The 26,926-nt window shown below is 47.1% G+C and overlaps 5 protein-coding genes across 5 annotated transcripts; 4 read left to right on the forward strand and 1 right to left on the reverse strand.

Moving 5' to 3' along the window:
* Window positions 1-6,070: 6,070 nt before the first annotated feature.
* PtA15_8A203 (uncharacterized protein) lies at window positions 6,071-6,544 on the forward strand (the record flags this gene model as incomplete). Its single annotated transcript, XM_053171608.1, has 1 exon — window positions 6,071-6,544. One exon carries the CDS (start codon window positions 6,071-6,073, stop codon window positions 6,542-6,544), a length of 474 nt encoding a protein of 157 aa, XP_053022854.1.
* Window positions 6,545-7,177: 633 nt separating this feature from the next.
* On the forward strand, window positions 7,178-8,578 carry PtA15_8A204 (uncharacterized protein; the record flags this gene model as incomplete). Its single annotated transcript, XM_053171609.1, has 1 exon — window positions 7,178-8,578. The coding sequence occupies one exon, from the start codon at window positions 7,178-7,180 to the stop codon at window positions 8,576-8,578; it is 1,401 nt and encodes a 466-aa protein (XP_053022855.1).
* Window positions 8,579-10,484: 1,906 nt separating this feature from the next.
* Window positions 10,485-10,836, reverse strand: PtA15_8A205 (uncharacterized protein; the record flags this gene model as incomplete). The annotated part of the gene is made up of 2 exons (XM_053171610.1): window positions 10,485-10,622; window positions 10,726-10,836. The coding sequence occupies 2 exons, from the start codon at window positions 10,834-10,836 to the stop codon at window positions 10,485-10,487; spliced, it is 249 nt and encodes an 82-aa protein (XP_053022856.1).
* A 235-nt stretch (window positions 10,837-11,071) lies between these two features.
* On the forward strand, window positions 11,072-12,632 carry PtA15_8A206 (uncharacterized protein; the record flags this gene model as incomplete). Its single annotated transcript, XM_053171611.1, has 6 exons — window positions 11,072-11,179; window positions 11,260-11,326; window positions 11,417-11,579; window positions 11,644-11,876; window positions 11,948-12,068; window positions 12,176-12,632. The coding sequence occupies 6 exons, from the start codon at window positions 11,072-11,074 to the stop codon at window positions 12,630-12,632; spliced, it is 1,149 nt and encodes a 382-aa protein (XP_053022857.1).
* Window positions 12,633-13,341: 709 nt separating this feature from the next.
* PtA15_8A207 (uncharacterized protein) lies at window positions 13,342-16,356 on the forward strand (the record flags this gene model as incomplete). Its single annotated transcript, XM_053171612.1, has 4 exons — window positions 13,342-13,350; window positions 13,421-13,526; window positions 13,610-13,983; window positions 16,345-16,356. The coding sequence occupies 4 exons, from the start codon at window positions 13,342-13,344 to the stop codon at window positions 16,354-16,356; spliced, it is 501 nt and encodes a 166-aa protein (XP_053022858.1).
* Between the last annotated feature and the right edge of the window lie 10,570 nt (window positions 16,357-26,926).

Here is a 26,926-nt window from a genome sequence, read left to right on the forward strand (position 1 = left end):
GCGACAAGGAGGCGGAGGCGTTGCCGAAAAACATGAAGTTGCGGGAGTTCAACAACCCGAGTGACATAGGAGGCTGCTACATGTACTCCAGCGATGAAATCTTCGTCGTCGGAGTGGATTAAGATAGGATAATTTTGTGAACCAAGGGGATAATTATTTACTAAAGATAAGGGAGTATTGGTTTCGCCGTAACCGCTGCGCGCGTTTGTTCGGGAGTTTGGATCCCAGGCACCATCAATAGGCGATTCAGGAATAAAAGACATGGTCAACAGGAGAAAGAGGCGAAGTGGTTGTGTTGGCTTAGCAAGGAATGATAGTAATGAGGAGTTAGTGGATTGGTTTTGCCATCATTTCAATCCCCTTTATATAGCTTTGGGTGCTCTCCTTTTGCTCGGAAGAATCCGAGGACTTCGAACTTTCGTCTAGTTGGGAACAAGACCATCGGCTTAGATCTCTGCGACCACGCCGAACTACAAGCGTTTGTCTAGCCAGTAACATGATCTTTGGCCTACATCTCCGCGACCACGCCGAACTACAAGCGTTTGTCTAGCCAGTAACATGATCTTTGGCCTACATCTCCGCGACCACGCCGACTTCGAGCTCTCGACGGGCCAGTAACAATAACGTCGGTATAAATTAAAGAAAGCAAGTTTCCGGCCTAGGCCGGTCCAAAATCGAATCAACAAACGTACAAGACAAGTTTCCGGCCTAGGCCGGTCCAAAAACGAAAACAACAAGCATAGCTTGCACAACTGGGACTGGAAATGATGCTTGAGGCGATAGCGGTAGCGCCATCCTCAGTTCAAAGGTGGCCTTGCTAACAACGCGGCGCACAATACCATCTAGAAGCTAGACCGGAGACGATTCGCGTGGTGCTTGTTGTTTGAGGGGTTCGACCGACCAGCGCACTCCCCAGTTTCTTTCCCCCTTTTCGCGAGAGCTTTCTTACCACGACACACTTACATCTCGCCAACCTATTTGGATAAACATTTTCGTGATCAACTCAATACAGCACCCTCAAAATGAGTGAACATTCTAAAGTCCCTGCGTATCAGTCAGCAGAAACCTCTTTAGCACATTTCTGGCCCATCTACCTCTTTAATATCGCGCCGGGAACGTCTGCCGCAGACATCACGGAAGCCTTGAAAGAGCATGGAGCTATAAGAGAATCTTTTACGCCACACGTCGGATCTGGGATGGAGTTATTTGCGCTGGTTGTGTTCACAAGTCGGGAGGGAGCTAATAAAGCTATTGGAGCTCTTGATGGCGCGAAAGCCGACGGATTGCTATTGGAAGCGCGAGCAACGACGAAGGAGGAGCGCCGAGGTCTGGAACTTCTAGCGCGGATGACATAAACAGCCCTGGAGACGAAACTAAGGATAGCTACACCGCAAGGATCACACCAATTTGGGGGTGGTTTCTCCACCCATTTCCACTAAAAATTCTTGTTACATTTTTCCTTTATTTCTTCATCTAGATATACCTTTTCATCGTCACATTATTTCCTGGAAAATTACTATAAAATCAAATAAGAAAAACAGCATAAAAATCACTAAAGGAATATAAATCAACCAAATCTTATTTCTGCCTCACTTGTTCATAGCTTTTCTATTCTTCAAACTCATCTCAAATTTTTTACGCTAGAAGGAAAATCAAACATACAAAAAAAATCTGCACAAAAACCAATCAAACTTGCCACGTCACAGCCTTCTTTTGCCTTGCCCTATTTTCTTTTTCTATTCTTCGTCACACCTCACTCAAGGTTGGATGATGGGGACATCATCTAATTTGGGGGTGGATGTGGTGAGCCTAATCAAAACCTTATTACATCACTCAGACACTCACCAGGAAGGAATCACCGCCAAACGCCCTCTAGAAATCACTCTGGTACATGTAATCCACGCCCACAGACACTTCATAATAGCCTAGAACCATCTCTACAAGGCGCCTCAACTTCTCAGTATTCACTTTCATGGATGGCCCTCCACAATGGGTAATAAAATATGTACAAAATCAGGTCAAAGTGGGAGAAAGTCCACCATCAAACAGAGCCAGACTATTAGGAAGGACCCTGAGTGTTCACTAGAATTAACTCCTCTATATTCCAGCAAGGCGTAACTCTTTCTCAGATGCATGGCGGCTGATGCGCCATGGTTATTGTTTTCCTCTTATGTCATCCCAAGCCATGTAGTAGATGCCTTGTTGGTTTGTTGCCTTGTCACCTTGTTGGAGGCTTTTTGTACCCTGTTCCCATCTTTCTCTTCGTCTCAGAACCACCTGTTGTCCCCTCACTATAAATGTAGAGCCTTTTGGCCCATTCTGTTTGTCCCCCATCAGATTGTCACTTTGCATCCCTGGTCACAGAATAAGAATTACATAGCCTATTTTACCACATATTTTACAGTATATTTTCCCCCTTGATTTCGTCTAGAAAGCACTATTCTCAATACTTCATCAGCCACACTTTTCTTTAAGAGTCCATACTCTTATTCTTGTCCCATATTACTCTCCCAACCTGAGAGGCAGCTTTTCACGCACTCATCCCTCTCTAAGCTCTATTCCCCCAAAGAGTAGTTCCACAGCGTGCAGCTCATAACAGCCTCTGACAAGCAGCCAATCAGTTTAAGCGCTTACCACCTACTTTTTACGCCAAATTTATTCCCTGTAATTAATAATTATATATTATTAATTACATAATAATCCTCCTCTTTTTAAAAGAGTGTTTAAAAAAAACCCTTGTAGTGGCTAAATTACCACGTAACAAGTTTAGTAATTTACATTAATAGTGTTTACATCAGCACAGTTATAGTGCTAGGGCCCAAAACCCTTAATTTTGACGGGTTTTTGCCCTAAGCTTCATAAACAGAGCTGTCAGGTCAACAAGCAGAGCACGGTGTTCATGTTGTTGTTGACTTGCCGACATTGACAACGGGCCCGGATCTCAGTGCACAGCAAGTTGGGATGGTCGGCAAGTCCATATACATTATTCAGTGCCTGCTCAGCCATTAGGAGCCTGGATAATATCAAAGAGCTTGCGGAATACAGGGTTATCAAGGGGCAAGCGGATGTTGTGGTCAATCAAGGAGCCTATTTTAACACTGGGTGCTTCATTCTTCTCTTCAGATCCTGTATCAAGCCCTCCTTTGAGACTCGCCTTTCACTTTCTTGGCACTCCCTCCCAGCCAACTGAGCGCAATACAAGAATCCCTAGCACAAACACACAAACAAACCGCACCCAATCAACACTACATGCGACACAAGCATGCCCAATAAAAAACGCACCTTCCCCATAGCTCCGAGGCCAACCGCAACAAGCTTATTGAGATGGTCAGCAACGACAGAGGGCCTGGGAGCGGCGAGCATGCCGAGCACGATCGCCGCGCCATGGCGCTGACGTTGGGCGATCTCTTGGACCTAAGTTCGGCTAGCGTTGCATGGTGCATTAATCTGTAAGAGAGTCAACTAAGTAAGTAAGGAAGGTGGGAAAAGGAGAAGGGAGCACGGACTTGATCATGTTGCGTGCAATGCGCGCAATTTTCTGGGTTGCGTACGCCGCCACGCTTTTGCCCTGCTGTCGGACAAGGGGCGCGAAGTAGAGTTCTTGATAGCAATTGATGAGGGCGGCGCGGACGCCCTTGGTTTCCTTGATGGGCGGCGAGTAAGACTCGCCCTCATTGTTGTCCTTGTTGGGAGGCTCGTCAACGGCGGCATTCTTGATGGCCCAGACAATATGGACTATCCTCTTCATGCCGGGCTTGGCCCCTTGAAGCTTGTAAGTCCAGGTGGTCTTGAAGAAGTGGAAGGCCTCAAGCACCTCGGATCTTTGTGGATAGGCTGGTCATTATCGGCCGCAGTTTTGACGATGAAGGCGGAGAAAATTCAAAGTACCAACCAAGCCAAGGAGTGTGATGGACTGCTTGGTTGTTCCTAGATTTTGTCTTGGTAGGAGGCTTCGTCACACAAGTCCCTTGTTGCCCTGGGTCATCCAGAGTAATCAAGCCGGACTGGAAGTTTGAGCCGCGGTGGTTGTCATCAAATTAGCCCTAATCTCCCGATGAGCTGCGTTCTTGTTGGTTCCACCGGCAATGCAGGGGCAGCCGTGGGTTCTTTGTTGTTGAGAAAAACGGGGAATCCACGGCTGCCCCTGCAGGTTGTGTGCTCGTGGGCTTCACCGCGATCCCACAGGCGGCCGTGGAATCCTCGTCATTCTTGACATGGAAATCCCAGGCGGGTGGAGACAACGGGAAAGTCAGTTGTGTCCACACATTTTCCACGGGAGGGTGGTACTGACGGGGAGAGCAGTGAAATCCACGTGGGTTTCACAGAGCCGGTGATCCCGTTGTCTCCACAAACCCGCGGGCCAGGAAGCACCCCCGCCGTGTACATATATGTACACTACTGCGGCTACGCCTGCTGAGATTCACCCCATACACGGCGGGGGTGCTTCCTGGCCCGCGCGTTTGTGGAGACAACGGGATCACCAGCTCTGTGAAATCCACGCGGATTTCACTTCTCCCCCCGTTGTCTTCACCCTCCCGTGGAAAATGCGTGGACACAACGGGAAAGCCCATCGTCTCCACCCGCCTGGGATTTCCACGTCAAGAATGACAAGGATTTCACGGCCGCCTGTAGGATTGCGGTGGATCCCACAAGAACATTGACGGGAATTCCTTGTTGCTTCCTTTAACAAGGAATCCACGGCATGACAATGCAAATGGTGAGCATTAGGGCTATTTTGGTGACAGCCGCTGCGGTTCAAAACTCCGGCCCGCCTTTTTGATGCTGATGACGCAGGGCAACAGGGGACTTGGTCCCTGAGATCCCACTGCTCCAACCATCCCATCTGCAGCCAACAGCAACTCCACCTCCCATATTTGATAGCTGATGATGATGGCAACAGCTGCTCATCACCACCCTCAAACAACACCACCAGTGCTTCTCTCCCGCCTGTCCAGGCCTTGCTAGCAGTCCCCTCCGCACCCTGACCAGCACATCGTCTTTGCGGAACACAATGTCTGCCCCAATTACGCTGACTACCATCAACGGCACGCCCGGCGCCTCTGAGGCTATCGGCCCGTATTGTGAGGCTCTTTCTGGGTGACGGCTGCTTGCCCATTTGCATTATCTGATAAAGCGCTCCTCCTTGTCTGATCCTCATAGCCCAGGCCGTCGTCACCTCGAACGGCCTCATTTACTCTAGCGGCTCGATCCCGTTGGACCCGAGCACAATGAAAGTCATCCATCCCTCCAATGTGGAGCTCAAGACTGTCAGTGTCCATCCCGCTCCCCCTCCCCTCTAACCGCCACCCAGGACCTGACTGCAAAAAAACTGCCCCTCTCCGGATTCTCTCCCACAGGTCGCGTGTTTGCCTTTGTTGCGGTATCCCTCCCCTCAGAGGAAGAGGTGGAGGCAACATTGCTGAGCAGAGCCCAGGAGGCCCCCGAGGACAAAGACAAAAGTGTTGTCGCAGACACCTTCTGAATCTGCTGTTTTTTTGATTAGTTTTCTTTTTATATTTATGTTTATGATTTTGCTTTGATGGCCACTTGTATGCAATGCAGCATGTGGTACCCTGGTGGTACCACATTCTGCAATATTTTACCCGCGGATTTGATCCGCTCCGCCCCCCCCCCCCCCTGGGTTACCTCCCCGGAGCACAGGACCACCAACGGTGGTCCCCACGGGAAGCTGAGGCGCATGGTGCACAAGTCATCAGCTCAGGATGGCATCCCGTGGGCTCGACCCGCCCGTGGGTATCACGGTGAATCCACGGGGAGTCCACGGCTGAAGGACCCGTGATCCACCCGTGGGCCCGACCTTCACGTCGGGATCACAGGGAATCCATGGGGATTCCACGCGGAGCCAAAAGCTGCCGTGGAATCCACGGGTGATCCTCCCGGTGGTGACCCCGTGATTCCCTGGACCTCCAGCCGCTGGTCCGACCTCGCGCGCGGCTACCACGTGGAGTCCTCATGGATTCCGTGTGATTTCCCCCGCGTGGATGGACTGTACACCAAGCAGCGACACATTTCTTATCCCCTCATCCGCTTGCATACAAGAAAACACCGAATGCTCTTCTTTGACGGTGTTCAATACTTTTTCAAAAAATCCAAAAATCCAAAATGGTCAAATATCCTAGGAAGACTGGCACTGCAGGGTCTCCGCACCCTGATACTTCCATCAGCTCAGCAGACCCAGCCAAATGTCAAGCTTCCGCCGCTTCCGATCAAGAGGAGCGCCACTGCAGCTCAACGGACCCAGTCTAACGTCAAGCTTCTGCCGCTCCTGATTGCGAGGAGCACCACTCGGGATTCCCAAGAACCTGCGACTTGGGTCTTCCGACGTGGAATAGCCGCATTCCAAGCCAAGAACTATCAACGTGCGGTTCGATATTTTGATCAAGCATTTGAGGCATCCTCAAATGAATCCATCACGCTTAAAATCAATATCCTTGATAGTCGCGCAGCAGCAAAGGAAAAACTTGATGATATCAAGGGTAGTTTATCAGATGCAAAACTGACAATTGTGTGCACCTCTTCTTGATTCTAATTTTAGACAACGCATGTATCCAACTCGAAATGTGTATCCTTTGATACTGGTCGCGCTGAGTTCACGTTTAGGGATACATGCGCGCTGCACGTCTTTTCAAAGAGAACAATAATTTTCCGGGCTCAATAAAGATGTACATATGCGCTGGCAATCAAGAAGCTTAATACGGGCTCACAACGGAACTCTTCATTAATTGAGGTAAGTGGACCACGTTGCAACTGACGGATTGAAGTTGTTGGCTGACCTATGATGCCTCAATTCTTCAATTGGCTTGTGGACATACAACAGACTCTACAAGCAGAGTTCCAAGAAGCTCTAGAAAAGACGCACCTGGCTGCACCAAAAATTGGGTGCAATTGATCATTGGCGAGTCTACATGTGTTGCCTTGGCCTTTGATTGATTTCTAACGCACCATTATGTTGCTTTCTTCTCTGCATGGCTTCCAGAAGCCTAAATTCAATTTTGCAGCAAAGATACCTTTCGAAATCCTTATCAACATTCTCTTCAAATTGGACACTTCATCACGTTTTCGATGTATGGCCGTATGCTCCTCATGGTATCAGACAATATTGAACACACCTAAGCTTTGGAAAACTCTGTCTCTAAATTCAAATAATCATAAGAAGATGCGGACCAAGGCTAAATATTGGCTCAAGCGGCTAGGACCGGATCAGCAGTTGGACGCTCTCCGCATCAGCGTCTCCTCCTCTTGGCCTCAATCCACCATTTGCCATCTTCTCACCTTCCTGGCTCCAAATGCATGTCTTCGCTCTTTTACGTTTCACGCTGGAAACTTATATGGAATCAAACAGAAAACGTTCAGCGATCTCGTCGCTTTCGCCTATTCAAATCGAGCCACGTTGCTCAAGTTGGAACTTCAAGTACCAAATTCCATCACGTGTCCGCTGACACTACCTGCCTTCTTGTCCGACTTCCCATCCTTGAAAGAATTAAAGCTACAAGGTCAAGGCGGTGAATCTTTACTTTTCATACAATCCAAAAACTTTCATCAGAATTATGTTCTCTCTTCGAAGTCTACACTCTCCGAATTAGTCTCTCCAGACAGCAACCACCCAAGCGCATCTTGTCATGCGCAACCGCATCCAATCCCCCTCAAGACGGGCCATCGGCCTGAAAGCGTCTTGGATCAACAACTTGAAACGCTGTTCGCACACAGTGTTGCGTTCGTGCCGAGCGAGGCAGGACCAATCAACCTATCCTCGCTGCGATCATTATCCCTCATATCTGCGGATATTAGTGCGATGTCACCTGACAACGGCACCCAGAGTAGTGCGTTTAACCGTTATATGCCTGGAATAGATTTCGTCCATCTACCCAAGCTGGAAAACCTAGAACTATGCGGACGTGCCGTCCGTCAGGAGCAATGGGGGCCTGTTGGGCTGTCTCTCGAACGACTACCAAAATTACGAAGATTGCGCCTGGAAAGAGTCCCGCATTTTATTCCCCACTTTCTCGAGTTGGCCAATGTGCCCCTGGATTGGTCCCCCGAAGACGATGATGATCAGCCTTTTAGAGTTGCAATGGAAGCCATATTTCCCGAACTGGAATTTATATCCTTATTTTCTCTTAATAGCTACATGTCTTACGAGTTTTTGGCCATCTTTGGGTTTCAATTCTCCAAGCTTGACTCGCTCTCGGTGGCCGGGTTACGACTCGATTCTGAAACCGAACCGCTGTTGATCAGGGCATTGCAAAATTTACCGCCGCTCATGCACCTTGACCTGAGCAATACGGACGCGAGCCCAGGAGTGATCGACGCAATCAAACCTGGTCGACTTCGAAATCTCCGGCTCACCAATTGCAGCCGTGTTACCTTTCGCCCACTTATACCTCTCGCCAAGCCTAAAAAGCTCCAACTCTTGGACATCATGGGTTGTCCCTTCATCTCCGAACGCGACATGATTGAATGGCTCAGCAGACGGGTCAAAGTCTTAAATTGGGAGTGGCCCCAATATCAGGAATCAGTAATCAACGGGAGAGCAGAGGCAAGGCTCTATCTCGATTGATCAGCAGGCTTACATACATGGTATCAGCCATAGCATAAACTAACTGAGATCCCCAAAGTACAATCTGTGTGCCATGCCCAATTGGTATGCTGTTGTTTGCTGTAAAAACAAATTGACTCCACTCAGCACAGTTGATATGTGGGATACTGTGACAGAACCCATAATGTGCCACCTCAATCTTAGTCCCACCTGACAATTTCTGCACAGTCTGACTGCAATTTGCAATGTGCACAGTGATTTTGCAGTGTAAGCAGCAGCTTTGCAATGTGCACAGTGACTGTGTGTCAAAGCTACAACGGAATAAAATCTGAGTAATATTTGAGTACATAGCAGTATAAATTTCATCACTGTTGCTGCATGAGTAAGTATTTTTTTGCAGTGAATCTGAAATTTGTACTTGTCTTTCATTCCATCCATTCTATTGTTTCCTTTTGTGAATCTTTGGTTGATTCCACTTGAGCCAGTGTGCCACAGTTATGGTTTTGAAGCTGTGTAGACCACCTGTAAAGTTTTGGTTTTCTGCCCAAAACAGCTCCAATCTTGTCAATTCATTCCACATCCAGACCAAGCAATGATGTGATGATTTTTTGCTCAGTACAAAAGGAATTAAACCCTGAAAGGCTGAACTTGGTTTTCACTGTTCAGGATCCCAATTTTGAGTGCACAGCTCAAAAATTGGTCCAAGCTGCTTTCTTGGAATCAGGTTATGTTCCGCAAAACCAGGCAAAACCAAACCCCTCTCTTTGTGAAGGGGGGATGCTGAGGTACTGGTTAACCGTTGAATTAGCTGCCTTGTGTACGCGTGCCTCAAGAAAGGAGTTGACTAATGAGAGTCAAGACAGGAGTTGGAATTTATTATTTATCATGTCCCATCCAAACTGGCTTGTCCAATCCATTTTCTTCTAAATCATTCGGTGCATCGCGCTCTACAGACGTAATTCTGGTCGGCGTGCTTTATTAACCAAGAATCTAGGCCAACTTTTTTGGGTCATGGGACCACACCACGTCTCAATATGTATGTACTAGTAGATGCAGCTGGTGTGGCATATCGATGAAGAGGTCAAATCAAGATATTACAGGGTACATAAATATGTTCTTCCGAGAATGATCCGTATTCCTCAGTATCGTGACATATGACAGATAGGACATATTGGTCAATTTCGACGTCATAAAGACATCAAAAGAGAGGTATGCGTGGTGAGCTTTGTTTTCAGATTGGTGGATGGATTCAGCCTCAGGGTTTGGTCAGGAGATCTTGTGCAATCTGGCGGGGACAATTTGGCTGTCATTTAGGTATGTAACCTCTTGATTAGCAGCGCTCATGAATTGTGGTTCTCGCTTTGGATCATTTCCCACGTTTTCCCGCTGAACATGTGAGTAGATCAGGAGAAGAAACTCTCCAAGTGAGGCCCCACTTCGTCGCTCCCCGAAACTCGCTAACGAAAAAAATGATAATCTGATTTCTATGAAGAAGATCGAGAGAATGCGCGGAGAGATAAGAATGGATGGAGAGAAAGCGGGAGTTTATTTCGCATTCATGCCACATCCATCCAGGAGTATGTGCTATTTTTAATGGTGGTTGTTCTTGTGGAACTTGAGATGCATGTTATCTACAATCGGAGGTTCATGGGTTGATTTATGATGCAAAGAGAGATAATCATGACCAGTCGTCCGTAGAGATTTTTCAGGCCAAAAGGGTAGAAGGCAGAGAGATGAAAAATGATTTGTTAGTAATTCGAGCAGTTTATTTCTCTATATGTATGTGGCAAGTGAATCAGAACTTACATTCAATTGTGTATCTATTATGAAAAAACGGAATCGAGGAAGATCGAAAACATGAGAATCAGTCAGGTTTTCCGGGGGACCAAAAGCGTCATTTTTGTGTGTGTGTAATGAAGGATAGTGCTTACCCGATGAGGAACAACCCGAGCATGGCATGGAAAAGCGGGGTGCCACTGGCGTTCTCGCCGTCGATGTATCTAGCCTTGTAACGAGCGAAGGGGTTTAAGCCTGCCGAAGCTTTGGGGGCCGGGCCTTTGGGAAGCTGTCAATAGGGGATATAGATACCGAAAGAGAGAGGAGAGGAAGCCTGAATCAGCGATCACATTTAGCGTTCTGGTCTCGATCGATATCATTGTGGCTGTTACCTTGGAGTAAAACTCGACTACCCGTTGCATTCTTGCAGCTGTACCAGAGCTGCTCAGTGCTTGGGCCGAGGCGATCTTGGGCGGGATGAGGTTCTTGAGTGCTGAGGCCATCGCTGGTTTCCTTGTTTTGACTCGTTCTGTCTGTGAGGTGGTTGTTGGTGGTGTGGTCACTGGTGTCGGCTGGTGGAAACTACCGGGGAGCGCCGCGAGTGGGCTGTCCCGGACTGGAGCTTGTCCCCCGGGGAGAGTTCAGGGGGGTCGGGGGAATCGGCATAGGGTGGACTGGAAAAAAGTTTCGGTCAACTCCCATCCTCTCTCATCCCCTCCAAGTTCCACCACCAACGCAATGGCAGGACAAGAGAGCCAAGCTCATCAACAGACCGGTGGTAAATCAACCACGGCCGAACAACCGGTAGTGCGCAAGAAAGTCAAGCGTCGACCGGCACGGAAACAGGTCAAGGGCATTCCTTCTTTCTCTGAAAATGAGCCAAGAGCATTGTGCTCACATCTCCTTGGCTTGAATATCATCTACAGGTCACGTTGGAACAAGCTGCTGCTGTCAAGAAACAGCCGGAGCAGAACGGACAGACCTACAACGTTTGTCAGTCTTACCCCATTTTTTTGCTTTTCTTCGACCATCCTCAGTCCTGACAGGATCTTTTTTCGCGGCGGGAAACAAAACGATATGTAGGGTATAATAAATGGGCCGGTGGTGATCGATACGATTCATCTACTCAGAAAGAGAAATCCCAGACGCGTTGTAAGATCGCTACTGATGCTGGCTACACCAGGGCCGATGGAGGAAACAATGCGTATTGTTGCCTGTATTTCGCACGCGGTTGCTGTCCTTACGGGTTCGTATATTTTTCCCGATCACTCGATTTGATGCTGACTAACCCTTGGCGTTTGTATGTTTAGCTCTGAATGTTCTTTCCTGCATCGGTTACCCCCGCCCCAATCCACCCTACCTGACGCCTCCTTGGACGTTTTCGGAAGAGAGAAACATTCTGATTATCGAGATGATATGGGCGGCGTGGGCTCGTTCTCTCGCCAGAATCGGACTCTTTATATCGGCCGATTGCGAGAAGTCAACAGTAAGACTGAAGAGATGGTCGAAACTCATTTTCAAGAGTGGGGTGAAATCGAACGCAGTCAGTCCACCTTCTTGCCCGTTTACGTCCAAACGAGGCCCTCTTTTTGAGCATCTATTTTCACCTCTTAGTTCGAGTTCTACATGGTAGAGGCGTCGCTTTTGTGACCTACGTTTCAGAATTGAATGCGCAATTTGCAAAGGAAGCCATGATGTGCCAAAGCATGGTAGATGAAGAAGTGCTGAATATCAGGTCAGTCACAGCTCCGAATATCACCTTTAACGACCTCTCCAAAATCCATTTGTCGGTGTTCTCAAAAAAAGTTGAAAATTCTGATATGTTTTGACGTTTGACGACAGATGGGCAACGGAAGACCCCAACCCAGCCGCCAAGCGATCAGAACATGCAAGACTGGTGCAGATGGGGAGCGAGCGGATAGCCGCGAAGCTTAATCCAGAGCTAGTCGAGGCAGTTGAGGCACTCGACCGACTGGAACAGGGCACAGACGACAGTCCCCAGAAGCGGAGCCAACCGGATGAAGAACCGGCTCGAGAAAGCAAACGTACCCGACAGGACTCTCCTCCTCCGCTACCCCCTCTCCCACCACCACTCGAACATCCTTCACTCGAACCGGTGCCCGCAAACCTTACTCCTAGCCTACCCGTCCATCATGGACTGATCTCCTCTGAGGCTCTCCAAAGCTTGCGCAGTCTCGCTGCTGCCAATAAGGCCCAAATCCCCGGCGCTAAAGCTTCTATCAAACCTTCGCCTCTCAGCGGCTTGGCTGATTACGGCTCTGATGACGAATCTACTTAGCGCCTTTCCTCCCGAAACACAAAACGCCCATCTGGTCCTTTTTCCTCTCGATTGTATATAAATAGCTTCTCATCCGTTCTCATTTGTTAATCGTAACTACTGGGGGTTTGTGTGTAATTTGTATTCTTTACCGCATTTGGTCGTCGCCAAACTAACAATAACCAGGAAATTCATCTGAGGTATATCATGGAAGTGTCCGGCGTCTGCATCTTTTGAGAGATCGTGAAGCTAGGAGGGTTCCTAAGGGATATGGGCCTAATATGGACGTTTCTTCAAGGAAAGAGTCACGGTCATGGGGATGCTACAATAAAAACGATCCCGAGTATCCCAGAATGTATTTCCCTCAAAACCGATGTTTTTCTTTTGAGCTTTGTTTCTTACTTGTTATGCAATCAAAGGTGGTCAAAAGGAATTCTTGGTAAGCATGGTGAGCTGGCTACATACTCGAGGATCATATTCCCTTGCAATGAGGTCAATTGATAAAGACAAAATTGCAATACCAATTCCATGGGGCTCAAATGGGGGTCATCGTTTTGGACATCATCTTTATTATCATTGCGGTTCATTTACAGCTAAAATAGAAAAGAATGGAAACTGTTTCAAATCCGGCCCTACAGCCACATTCCCAACCAACAACCCTTGACAACTATACGCTTGCATCAAGCTCGGTCCCCTTTCCACGCCCATCCATTGATTGTTATCCTGCCCGATGGACCCAGTAAGCTTTCCTCTTCTACATTGATGTGGTTGCAGCTCGAATATTGAAATCTCCATGTCGAATCTCTCAGCATTCAGATCAGACAAAGGAGAATGAACGAGCTCGCTTTAAGACTCTCCACGCCCGGTGTGACAAGCAAGACGAGTTATTCGATAGCATTATCAAAGCTGCTGGAGGTGAGTGATCATTTTTGGCTGATTACGAGCTGCAGAATGCATCAAAGTACTGATTCCCCTTCACACTCCTCACGAATCGGAAGTCACAAGAGTGCAACAGCATAACAACCAACTGGCCAGTGTGTTACGCCTTTCGGAAATCAACAGCAATGAGCAAGTGGTTGTCGGCACATCATTTGATAACTTTATCGCTTCAGGGGATGAGAAAATCTTGGACAAGCTCCAGAAGCGGCTCAAAATAACTGATCAGACAACTAAGGAGAAACTGCTCCGGTGTGCCCACTTCGTACGGTTCCCCGAGGACGACGCTTCGAAATACACGGCAGATCAGATGCTTGCAAATCTCAAAGGTTCCAAATCTCCCGCAAGGCCACTTGACGCGGCTCAGACAATTGACTGGTCTACCGATATCGTTCAAGAAGGCTTCAATGCTAAATATCAGAATCACGATCTCATTGTCATCCCCACTCTTAATACTCTCAACGAATTCACAGGCCTATGGCGCAAAACCCAATACAGGGCACCGTACACATCAATTATTGGCCCGACCATGTGCGGCAAGACCCGACTTCTTAAGGAGCTAGCCACTCATGTGTGTGTGGTGTATGTCTGCCTCCGACCTCCCAATTCCACTGGCCAGCCGCCTCAATCCCAAATAGCTGAAGAGTTTTTCCCGTCCAAACCCAAAGTGGATTTGATCGCACACTATTCTCACCTCATAGCTGCCATTCTCAGGACGGTGTCGGAATTCTTTTCAAGGTTGGATATACGCAACAAAGACCCGAGATGTCAATTAAACAAATGGTATAACTACAGTTTCCAGATCAATAAAAAAGATTTGAAGGATAAGTTTAATGTCGACGTTGCACAAGCAATGAATGAGCTAAAGTCAGAGAAGGACGGAAACCCAGAAAAATCTCTTGTCGATGCAGCAAAGGATGTACCTGAAAAACTCAACTTAGGAGGCGGCAAACCACTGAAGGTCCTCTTGGCGATAGACGAAGCAAGCAACTTGATTAATTGCCTAGACGCACAACTCCAAATCCCATACTTTCAAGTGTTTCAACAGGTTTTATCAACAATACCTGACGGAATGGGCTTCTTTAGCATCTTTACAGATACAACTTTGCGGGTCGCCAACTTCAGCCCGGCCCTAACCCGTGACCCCAGCGCAAGGTTCCATGAGTTGGGCATCAATTTGTTTGCACCAATCTACAAAATCTCAGCACTCAATGTGTTCGTCCCGGAAGCACCAAGCTTGTGGGACCAGTTGCTATCACCGGAACGGCTCTATAGCTATGGCTGCCCATTTTATGGGTTGTATTTCAAGGGTATATTGGTCAAGAAGCCATACGCTGCCGTCGACACCACGGCGAAGATTGCCGAGACAAAACTACTGTTGAGGAGTCGATCCGGTCCTGCCGAATTGTCCAGCCCGCAATGTTTTGCCATACTGGGCTCATTGATACAGACCCGGCTGTCCTTACACTCAACCATAAACGCGGAACTTGTTTCGAGTCACGCCACACATTGCATCTTCATTGACTCGACTCAAGAAATGATTGCCTGCGACTATCCCCCGCAATTTGTCTATGCATCAGCGGCCAATGCAGTTCTTGCACGCGCCGAGGCACGTTGGATCGAATGCATCAACACTCTAGCTATGGCAGTGCAAAAAGGACTGGTTGCTCTCGGAGACGCTGGCGAAATGGCGACCAGGTTAATACTGATACGCGCTATGCAGCAAACCAAGCCAATTCATTGCAAATTCGAAACAATCCCCCATGGATATTCAGGGCGCCTATCAGACTTTATCCGTACCTTAAGCGGGAAAGATCCAGAAACCATGGATTTTGGATTCAACGACGAAGAACACAAAACCAAACTCTTGAAAGAAGGGCGGATTTTTTTTAACCACTTTGCGAGAATTTCGTACACACCTAAGGCCAACGACTTCTTGGAATTTTTATACCGAGGCTTTGCAGTGCAATGCAGGAGCAGACAACCTGGACTTGATGATCTATTTACGATTTACCTCAAACCCTCATCTGAACCTTCAGAGCTAAATCTCAAAAACATAACTTTTTGCGGTGTCCAGACCAAAAACCGTGCGGGTCCTGTTCAGTTGGAGGAAAGTGCCAAGTGGTCCAAAAGCTATGCCGGGATTGAAGGCATCACCAACCCCTACCTTATTCTGTTATTCAGCTTGAGAAGTGATTCCAAATTGAAAAAACCAAAAAAACCAACAGAACCCAATGTCACCAAACCAGTTTCTGAAAAATGGCACCAGCCGACAGATTCCAATGACACCAAACAAGTTTATTACCAGTTTCTTGGCCTGGAAGAAATCAATTGTCTTACGCCTCCAATGCGCAAAGGACTAAATCGGCTGATTGACGCAATACCAGACGACTTGATGAATCTTCACGATGATTGTGATGGCAATACCACAGAATGGGTCAAACAGCTGTACCCAGCCTTCTATCCGAGGGCTACTGAGCAACCAACACCTAGCTCTCCTGAACAGCGGAAGAACCCACCACCCGCCAAACGTTGCAAAAAAGGCCCAAAGGGGAAAAAATAGTCATCCGCGGGAGGATCCAAGTCTCAACTCTTGGCAATCACATTGATCTTCTACATAGTATCTCTGTTGCTCATTCCAAAAAACCCATTATGTTGCTCAACATATGTTTTCATCCTCTCTGTATATTTTTACTCAGCAATAAAAAACCCACCTTTGTGAGGTCCAAAATGTTTCTAGACCAGATTTTTAATGCCTGTGCCATGCTGAATGTTCTATGATTCTTTGAAGTCACAGAATCCATTGTGACACTGGTCATTGAATTGACATAAAGAGGCCTATTAACAACCCTTAAAATGGTGGCAATGTGTGCACATTAGCCTGGTTCATGTTGGTGACTTTGAACCTATTTTTATCATAAAATTTCAACAAATTTTTCAATCATCAGAAAGAGTGGTTTCAGAAGAATCTGACCAACTTGAAAAAAATGTTAAATTTTGACGATAAAATGGATAAAAATGGGGGCAGCCTTTATGCACGCCAAAAATACACCACGCGCACGCCAAAAGGTCCTGCACGCCCAGAATTTCTGGTGTGCAGCTGCAGACAAGCCAAGAGGATGGCGTGAGGAGGGCCAGACGCCAGACCTAAGCATTTTTTTGGCATGGCAATTGCTTACACCCCATGAAATATGTAGTGCACATGTAGTGCACTCCAAAGCTCTGCTAATCCGGCCAACCAAAGATGGTGTGCAGTACTACGCATGCCACATATCTCTGGATTATCTCCAAGCACACCCCAAAGCACACAACACCATCACCAAGGACTCACACCTTGATGATTGGTCAGACCAGTCATTGAGGGGACTCACACCTCTCAATGACCGGTCATCGAGGTGATTCACATCTCTCAATGACCGGTCTGACCGGTCATTGAGGGGAGTAACATCTCCTCTTGATGACCCGTCTGTGCCGTTCCCCAAGGGGAGTAGCACCTCTTCTCAATGACCGGTCATCAAGAGTAGCACCTCCCCTCAATGACCAGTACACACCGGTCATCCAGAGGAGGTGTTATTCCCCTTGATGACCAGTCAGACCGCTCATCAAGTCATTGGGGGTAATAACACCTCTCAATGACTGGTCTGACCAATCATCAAGAGGTGTGAGTCCCCTTGATGACCGGACTGACCGATCATTGAGAGGTGTGAGCCCTCTCAATGACCAGTCATCACCGGTCAATGAGAGGAGGTGTTATTACCCTCAATGACTGGTCCGTGCCTGCTAAAGGTTGGCTAAGTAAGATTCTGAAGGGGCTCAAGCTCTACAATCATTCATGCACACCAGAAATCGTGGATGACATGAGATTGGAGGGACATATTGGTGTCCAGTAACTGTACACACCATTACTGTGGTGTCTTGAGTCCCACACGCCATCATTTAGCAACGTTTTGGCGTGTGGGACCCAAGAGGCCACAGAAATGGCGTGTACAGTTACCGGACGCCATATTCATTGGCGTGAAAACATTGGCACACCAATCTATTTGGCATGAAATGAAGATCACGCCATTTCCTTGGCGTGCGCGTGGTGTTTTTTTGGTGTGCATAAAGGCTCACCCTAAAAATGGCCTTAAAAATCCAATGTGAACCGGGCTATTGTCATGATTAAAGCATTAATTTTATGTAGAAAATACTCATGTAATAGCCTTGAGTTACAATGATATGACTAACTTGCAATTCTTTTGTTGCATTCAGTATAATTAAAAAGTATAATCCATGTCTTGGGTGGAACCCAAGAGTTTTCTTTTTTGGGCATTAGGGGGTTTCACAATAAGGAAGCCCGGGAAGGAGTTTGAGCGCTGGCAAGTATTAATATGATGTTGCTTGGGGCAATTTCTTGCTGGACTTCACACCAAATTTTAAGGCAGTCTTTCACCCGTGAGTAACAAAATTTAGTGCTGCGGGAAGCCGGAATCTTTATTGGAAAACCCCCTATTTAGTATACAGGTTTACTTTGCGCACGGAGGGAAACTTGTTGCGCACGGGAATTTTGGTTGACTCAACGTCACATGACGTTGGGCCCCCCTCTGTGCGCGAACCCAGCTCCCCTCAAAGAACTATCCACACACAGGGGTGCCGTGCGGTAACAGGTGGCCAGGGTGAGGCACTCCGGCCATCCGGAGGAAACAATCCCCTTGATGACCGGCACAGACCGGTCATCAAGAGGGTATATCACATCTCTCTTGATGACCGGCATTCTGGTCATTGAGATGACACATTCCCCTTGATGACCGGTACAGAACGGTCATCGGGAGGCTACATCCCTCTTGATGACCGGTACAGACCGGTCATTGGGAGGCTACAATCCTCTCAATGACCGGTACAGACCGGTCATCAGGAGGCTACATCCCACTCGATGACCGGAATAGACCAGTCATTGAGAGGACACATCCCCTTCAATGACCAGGATAGACAGGTCATTGAGAGGTCACATCCCTCTCAATTACCAGAATAGACCGATCATTGAAAGGCCACATGCCTCTTGATGACCGGAATAGACCGGTCATTGAGAGGACACATCCCCCTCGATGACCGGTCTGTACCAGTCATCGAGGGGACACATCCCTCTCAATGACCGGTCTATGCCAGTCATCAAGAGAAATGTGTTCTCTTGATGACCAGAATGCCGGTCATTGAGAGAGATTTGTTCTCTCAATGACCGGAATGCCGGTCATTGAGAGAGATGTGTTCTCTCAATGACCAGAATTCCGGTCATTGAGAGAGATGTGTTCTCTCAATGACCGGAATGCTGGTCATTGAGAGAGATGTGTTCTCTCAATGACTGGCATTCCGGTCATTGAGAGAGATGTGTTCTCTCAATGACCGGAATGCCAGTCATTGAGAGAGATGTGTTCTCTGCCGGTCATCAAGAGGGACGTAGCCTCCCAATGACCGGGAGAGATTTGTTCTCTCAATGACCGGAATGCCGGTCATTGAGAGAGATGTGTTCTCTCAATGACCAGAATTCCGGTCATTGAGAGAGATGTGTTCTCTCAATGACCGGAATGCCAGTCATTGAGAGAGATGTGTTCTCTCAATGACCGGAATGCCAGTCATTGAGAGAGATGTGTTCTCTCAATGACCAGAATGCCTGTCATTGAGAGAGATGTGTTCTCTCAATGACCAGAATGCCGGTCATTGAGAGAGATGTGTTCTCTCAATGACCAGAATGCCGGTCATTGAGAGAGATGTGTTCTCTCAATGAACGGAATGCTCTCAATGAATGGAATGCCGGTCATTGAGAGAGATGTGTTCTCTCAATGACCGGAATGCCGGTCATTGAGAGAGATGTGTTCTCTCAATGACCGGAATGCCAGTCATTGAGAGAGATGTGTTCTCTGCCGGTCATCAAGAGGGACGTAGCCTCCCAATGACCGGTCTATTCTGGTCATCGAGTGGGATGTAGCCTCCTGATGACTGGTCTGTACTGGTCATCAAGGGGGATGTATCCTCTCAATGACCGGAATGCCGGTCATCAAGAGAGATGTGATATACCCTCTTGATGACCGGTCTGTGCCGGTCATCAGGAGGGATGTAACCTTCCAATGACCAATCTATTCCGGTCATCGAGAGGGATGTAGCCTCTCCAAGATTGGTCTGTACCAGTCATTCAGGGGGACGTGTCCTCTTGATGACCGGTCTATTCCGGTCATCAAGAGGGACGTAGTCTCTTGATGACCGGTCTGTGCCGGTCATCGAGGGGATTGTTTCCTCTGGATGGCCGGAGTGTCTCAACCTGGCCACCTGTCACCGCTCGGCACCCCCGTGTGTGGATAGTTCTTTCAGGGGAGCTGGGGTCGCGCACGGAGGGGGGCCCGACGTCACGTGACGTTGAGTCAACCGAAATTCCCGCGTGCAAAAAATTTCCCTCCCTGCGCAAACTACACCCGTAAGTATATGGTATTAATTGTTAAGACTTATTTTGTTTCTTGCCCTTTTCTGTAAGCTGTAGATTGATTCAAATTTTGTAAGGAAGGGTGACATGCCCATAGAATGAAATACCACCTAGAGAATGTCAAAACGGACCCGGGTACCGGTTGCACCGCCGGTACCTGCGCGATTTTTGAGAAAAATGGGCACCCAGCACTGCATCCGGCACCGCCAGGCAGGTACCAGCGGTCTTTTAGGCAGGTACCACGGGTACCAGCTGTTTTTTTTTTTATCAAAACTCACTCCCAAGCCCCAAAGGAAGGGCATGAAGACTCACTACCCTCTTGATGGCCGGCAGAGACCGGCCATTGAGAGGAGTGCACCCCCTCAATGACATTAAGGGGGGGGGGGGGGGGGGGGGAACACTCCCCTTTATGGCATCGCGAGGAAGACATAATCCCCTCCATGCCATTGAGGGATTCTACTCTCTAGAGATTCCCCTTGACTCCCCTTGGTCATTGAGGGGATGGTGCACTCCCCTCGATGGAATTGAGTGGGGTGTGTCCTCTTGATGACATTGAGGGGAATACACAACCCCCCTCGGTGTCATCAAGAGGACACAATCCCCTCGTCATCAAGAGGACACACTCCCCTCGATGGAGGGGAGTGTGTCCTCTCAATGACATCAAGGATGGGGGGGGGGGGGGTGCTCCTCTTGATGACATTGAGGGGAGTACACACCTTGATCCCATCTAGGGTAGTTTGTACTCCCCTTGATGGCACCAATGGGAGTCCATCCCCCTCTGGATGCCATCAAAGGAATGGTTAACTCCTCTCGATGGCGTCGAGAAGAGGACACGCTCCCCTGCTGGCCATTGAGAGGAGTAATTGATCCCCTTGATGGCCGGCCAAAGGTGGCTGCGTGCCAGAGTACCCGGCTCCCCGGCCGGGGATGAGCGGTACTTGGGGGCGGTACCCGGGTACGGCAACACTTTTTGCCAAAAAAAGGGCACCCAGCACCGCAGCCGGCACCGCTGGGCGGGGGCAGGGCGGGTGTGGGCGGTACCCGCCAGGCGGTGCCGGGTACCTAGCAACGGGTACCTTTTTACATTCTCTAATACCACCCATTAATATTTTGTTGTCAATTTGAATTGATCTATCTCAGTATAAAATTACATGAAAAAAAATAATTGTACCAATTTACTTTGTGCACGGAGGGAAACTTGTTGCAGCACACGGGAATTTCCGTTGAATCAATGTCACGTGACGTTGGGCCCCCCTCCATGCGCGCCACCAGCTCCCCCAAAAAACTATCCTCACACAGGGGTGCCACGCGGTGACAGGTGGCTGGGTTGAGACACTCTGGCCATCCGGAGGAAACAATCCCCTTGATGACCGGCACAGACCCTTCATTGAGAGGATACATCTCTCTTAAAAGACCGGTCATCAAGAGGCTACATCCCTCTCAATGACCAGAATATATTGGTCAACAAGAGGCTACATCCCTCCCAATGACGTAATAGACCAGTTATCAAGAGGATCCATCTCTCTCAATGACCGGCATTCCGGTCATCAAGAGGACATGTCCCCCTTCATGACCGGTACAGACTGGTCATCTAGAGGCTACATCCCTCCCAATGATGTAATAGACCTGTCATTGAGAGGACACATCCCCCTCAATGACCGGTCTGTACCGGTCATCAAGGGGACACATCCAATGAGTGGTCTGTTATGGTCACTGGGAGGGATGTAGCCTCTCAATGACTGGTCTATACCGTTCATTGACAGGGATGTGTCCCCTTGATGACCAGTACAGACCGGTCATTGAGGGGGATGTGTCCTCTTGAGACAGTTCTATTACACCATTGGGAGGGATGTAGCCTCTAGATGACCAGTTTATTCCTGTCATCAAGAGGGATGTTGTGAGCCTGAGTCTCTTATGTGACAACAGGACACAAGAAAAAAAGGGGCACGCTGATTGAATTTCTTGGGATAAAGAAATACAAGCAGTGGAGAGAAGAGAAATAGAAGAGAGAAACTGAGAAGAGAGAAACTTGATCTGTTTGAGTTATGATTTAATATGGGCCAAGTTCTACCTGGAAAAGATACTGGGAGTGAAGTGGCCTCTGGTTAGTGATCCTGGGTGTCTCTGGGGTATGGTTCTGGTGTGCTGAAGTCTGTAGATCCTCCTCAGGCAGGGGGGGATCCTGACTTCGAAAATTTTCAGAGTTTGCTTACATAATTACATATGTACAAGTGGTTGACACGCCTGGTAGCGCTGCCACGTCACAACTGCGCATGCGCGCCATAACTCAAGAACTCAGGGAAGGAGTAGAGTTACAAAGAAGTGGTAAGTTGTAACTAGGGTTAAAATTGCATGAGAAAACAGAATATGAAGTCAAAACAAGGTTATCTCTTAAGATGAAAAATATATGAATTAATTCATATGTAAAAAGGTAGAAAAGGCAGCTTTTAGGTTAGCTGTGTTGACTCTAAGGCTGACAGATGTGTCCTCTTGATGACCAGAATGCTGGTCATTGAGAGAGATGTATCCTCTTGATAACCGGTCTATTACGTCATTGGGAGGGATGTAGCCTCTTGATGACGGATCTATTCTGGTCATTGAGAGGGATGTAGCCTCTTGATGACCGGTCTTTACCGGTCATCAAGGGGGATGTGTCCTCTCAATGACCGGAATGCCAGTCATCAAGAGAGATGTATCCTCTCGATGACGCGTCCTTGCCGGTCATCAAGGTGATTGTTTCCTCGGGATGGCCAGAGTATCTCAACCCTGCCACCTGTCACCGCGTGACACCCCCGTGTGCGGATAGATTTTTGGGGGGAGCTAGTGGCGCGTATGGAGGGGGGCCCAACGTCACGTGACATTGAGTCAATGGAAATTCCTGTGCGCAACAAGTTTCCCTCCGTGCACAAAGTAAATCTGTAATTGTATTATTCAAAAATATGTGTTGAGGCATGCGGCTGCCTAATCAGCCCTCCGCAGTACACCATTTTGGAAGTTGTCCGCAGGCACCAGTAGTAGATCCCCTGTATGAAATTCTTACACGGAATGTAACCCTTGTATGAAATTGTTATGCAACATGTAAACCCAGTATAACATTGTTGCGCGGCATGCAAACCCCGTATGACATTGTTACACAGCATGTAACCCCCGCACAATTGTTTCACAGCCTATAAAACCCATAAAACATTGTTATGTGGCATTAAACCCCGTGTAACATTGTTACGCGGCATGTAACCCCCGTACAACATATTTCTGCAACAGATAAACACCATGAAGATATTTCAGCAACAAGTAACCCCATGTAAGACTTACAACAAGTAAACCATGTATCAAGCTTGTGCAACATGTAACACCAGGGATGCTTGGGGAGCACTCCCCAGGGAGTGTCTTACCTTGATTTTTTTCATAACTTGGTGAAATTTCTACTAAATCATATGTGTAATCAAACATGAAATTATATACAAGTATATATAAAGTATCCATAACTCAGCTGGAACTCTTCTGTAACTCAGTAGTAACTGAACTGGAACGCAGAACACAAAGTGTCTGTAACCAAATTTTAACTAAAGTGGAAAGCACCACTCACACATTGTTTGTACCCAAGGGTGACTTCAATCTGAATGGTGTTGGAACTGTTTCATCCTCCTGTACATGTTGCTGTGGCCTCAACAGAATGTGATTGGTTTGTGGTTTGTCACCCTATTGTATGCATGGACAATGGGGTGAAAAATCATAGTCCATAAGGGCAGTTACAGTTAAATATTTCTTAAATTTTACCCTCATTTACTCAGCAGAAATCCCCCTGATCTGGTATGGAAAGTGTCTGATTTTTCACCCTATTGTACGCGCGTACAATAGGTGCGTGTACAATAGGGTAACAAATCACACACCAATCACACATTTTTAATACAGAGAGGCATTTGAAGCTGATCAGTGATTTATGAAATGTGTCATCATTCTGCACCCAGCCAAAATAAAGTTCTCCTGCTCTTGTACAAATATTAAAACGTTTTGCACTTCCAATATTTTCTTTATCCAAATCTAGGCAGTTGCGTTTCAGGTGTGATATATATTTGATGAAGGCAGTTGAAACCAATGTAAAAAAAAATGGATGTGCCAGTGCTACCTGATTTTGAACTGTAGAACTTAAGTTAGGATTGACATGAACTTGACCTCAAGATGAATTCAACAGAGTTGAAAAATATTTCACGTCCAACAGTTACATATCACCCCAAATTGGCAATTCACCATCACATTGTAAGGACTTCTGCCCCAGGTCAGACAAAAAATAACCCCAAATTCAGCTGTGGCACTCCCTGGGGAGTGCCCCCAAAGCTTTCCTGGTGTAACATGTTCATGCATCACACAATCCCCGTGAAACATGTTTCTACAACACGCAACCCATGTAAGATGTTCCTGAAACATGTAACCCCCACTCCATTTTCCATTGTCAAAATAATAATAATAAAATTATAGGGACAACTCCCCCCCCAAAAAAACAGACTTATTTTGCGCACTGGGGAAAACTCTTTGCGCACTATGCAGCATGCGGATTTCTAAACACTTTGCGCACTGCGGGTGAAGGAATCAAAATAAATATTTTTTTTGACAAATCAATAGAAAGGCCTTTGAACACCCTCTGCACATTTTTTAAGAGTTTTTTTGAAGATTCCTTGTATTCTGAAACTGTCAGCCTTAGAGTCATCACAGCTGACCTAAAAGCTGCCTGTTCTACCTTTGTTACATATAAATTACTTTATATCTTTTTCATCTTAAGAGATATCCCTGTTTTGACTTCATATTCTGTTTCCTCATGCAATTTTAACCCTAGTTACAACTTACCAATTCATTGTAACTATACTCCTTCCCTGAGTTACTGAGTTGTAGCGCCCTTGCGCAGTTGTGACGTGTCAGCGCTACTAGGCGCGCCAAACCACATGTACATATGTAAATTACATAAGCAAACTGTGAAAATTTTCGTAGTCAGGATCCCCCTTGCCTGAGGCGGATCCACAGACTTCAGCACACCAGAACCACCACCCAGATAACTCCAGGATCACCACCAAAGAGCCTACTATACTCCCAGTATACCTACCGTCACAGGCGCCTAGGATATTGACAGTAAGTAACCTCTTTCACTGAACCTTGTTTATCTCAGAGGTACAACTCTGTGTCTTGCTGGATCTGCCTTTTCTTCTTGCTTTGCTTTCTCCTTGATCACAGGGCTGTCCCTCCATATCTATAGGCCTTTGCCTCCATCTTGATCACAGGGCTGTCCCTTCTTATCATCAGGCCTTTGCCTCAAAATCTAGGTTCAGGGCTGTCCCTCAGGTTTCCCATTAAGAACCTTGACTGTCCAGAGAGAAGTCTAAAAAACTGTGGCTGGATTAAGACTTATCTAATCCAGATACCCTCCTGAGAGGAAGCTGTAGCACTTCTTGCACAGATTAGCAGCACTCTTCTGAAGAGTAGCATTGCCAGTGGACGTGCATTCCCACTAGAATAACCTAGTACTTCTCTTCCTTCTTATCCTGCTTAGTTTCTCTCTCTCTTTCTCTTTTTCTATTATAGTTGTAATTTCTTTATCCCAAGAAATCCAACTATTGCCCCCCCATTTCTTGTGTCCTGCTGTCACTATAGAGACTCAGGCTCACAGAAACACACTTTAACAGATTTCATGCATGCAAAATTTCCTAATTTTTCAAAGCCTTGCATGTTCTTGCACAAAGTGGCCAAAAAGCTCTGAAACAATTGGATATATGTCTATCATGATGTGAAAAACTATTTGGAATTTTTGGCATGCGGTAACCTTAATTCTGAAAAACTCCAAAGAACTAAGAGATTTTATTTTAATCAGACTGTGTAACTAGAAGTATGTACAATTGTTTTATGGAAGAAAATAAAGCTGAAGAATGAGGAAATATACCTAAGAGCAGGAATAGGGCCGCTCTCTACTAGTTAAGATAAAGTATCAGAAAAGGAAACAGTCCTGTTTTGGACCTGCAAGACAGAGAGTGAGATCGTGGTGTTAGCACTTTCTCCCAGCTTGATTCCTCTCTTTTGTTTCCCTCTAAGCTTTTGGTCTTACTTGGTGTAGTCTTTTGACCTGTGATATCCCTCACTAAGCGTCGGGGAAACGGCGAAGCAGTTGAGCAACGTTGTCTGCTTCAAGGCATAGTTGCATCAGCTTCTGCCTTTGGTTTGTGCCTTAGCCTTTTAACGCGACACACTTACCAATAGGTTTTCCAACTCTTTGAGTGGTATTGGTGCGGACGGTCTGATTGTCTTTGACTATTTTGTCCAGGAACAAACAAGATAGTGCTTTAGCTTCTATCTGTCTAACTTTGTCTTAGGAACTCAGCCGCTTACCTTTGGCGCTGGCTGAGATTCTTTCGACCAGTGGTTTTGGCCGGAATTTTCCACATGCCTGATCTTGCTGGCGGATGTCTGATCTGCTTACATCAACAAGATGAATATAGTTTCACGACAACACTGCACAGACTTTGGACTGCGGAAGTGATTCACATTTGCTTGCCAAATCCCGCAGCTGGGGTAGCTTCCAACGTCTTACTCAGTTTATGAGTTTGACGCCGCTTGCCTAGACTGGAATTCTCACAAATTCCAGGTCCCCAAATGACTGTACTTGTTTGTTTTCTTAGTGAGTGTTTTCAGCATACAAGGAATCTTCAAAAAAACCCTAAAAAATGTGCAGAGGGAAATCAAAGGCCTTTCTATCAATTCATCAAAAATAATCATGAAAAATTTGATTCCTTCACATGCAGTGCACAAAGTGCTTGGAGATCTGCGCGCTGCACAGTGTGCAAAGAGTTTTCCCCAGGGCGCAAAGTAAGTCCGTTTTTTTTTGGGAGTTGTCCCAATAATTTATTTATTATTTTTTTGACAATGGAAAAGGGAATGGGGGTGACAT

Source organism: Puccinia triticina, chromosome 8A (assembly GCF_026914185.1).
Source record: "Puccinia triticina chromosome 8A, complete sequence".
In the NCBI taxonomy this organism is placed as follows: Eukaryota; Fungi; Basidiomycota; class Pucciniomycetes; order Pucciniales; family Pucciniaceae; genus Puccinia; species Puccinia triticina.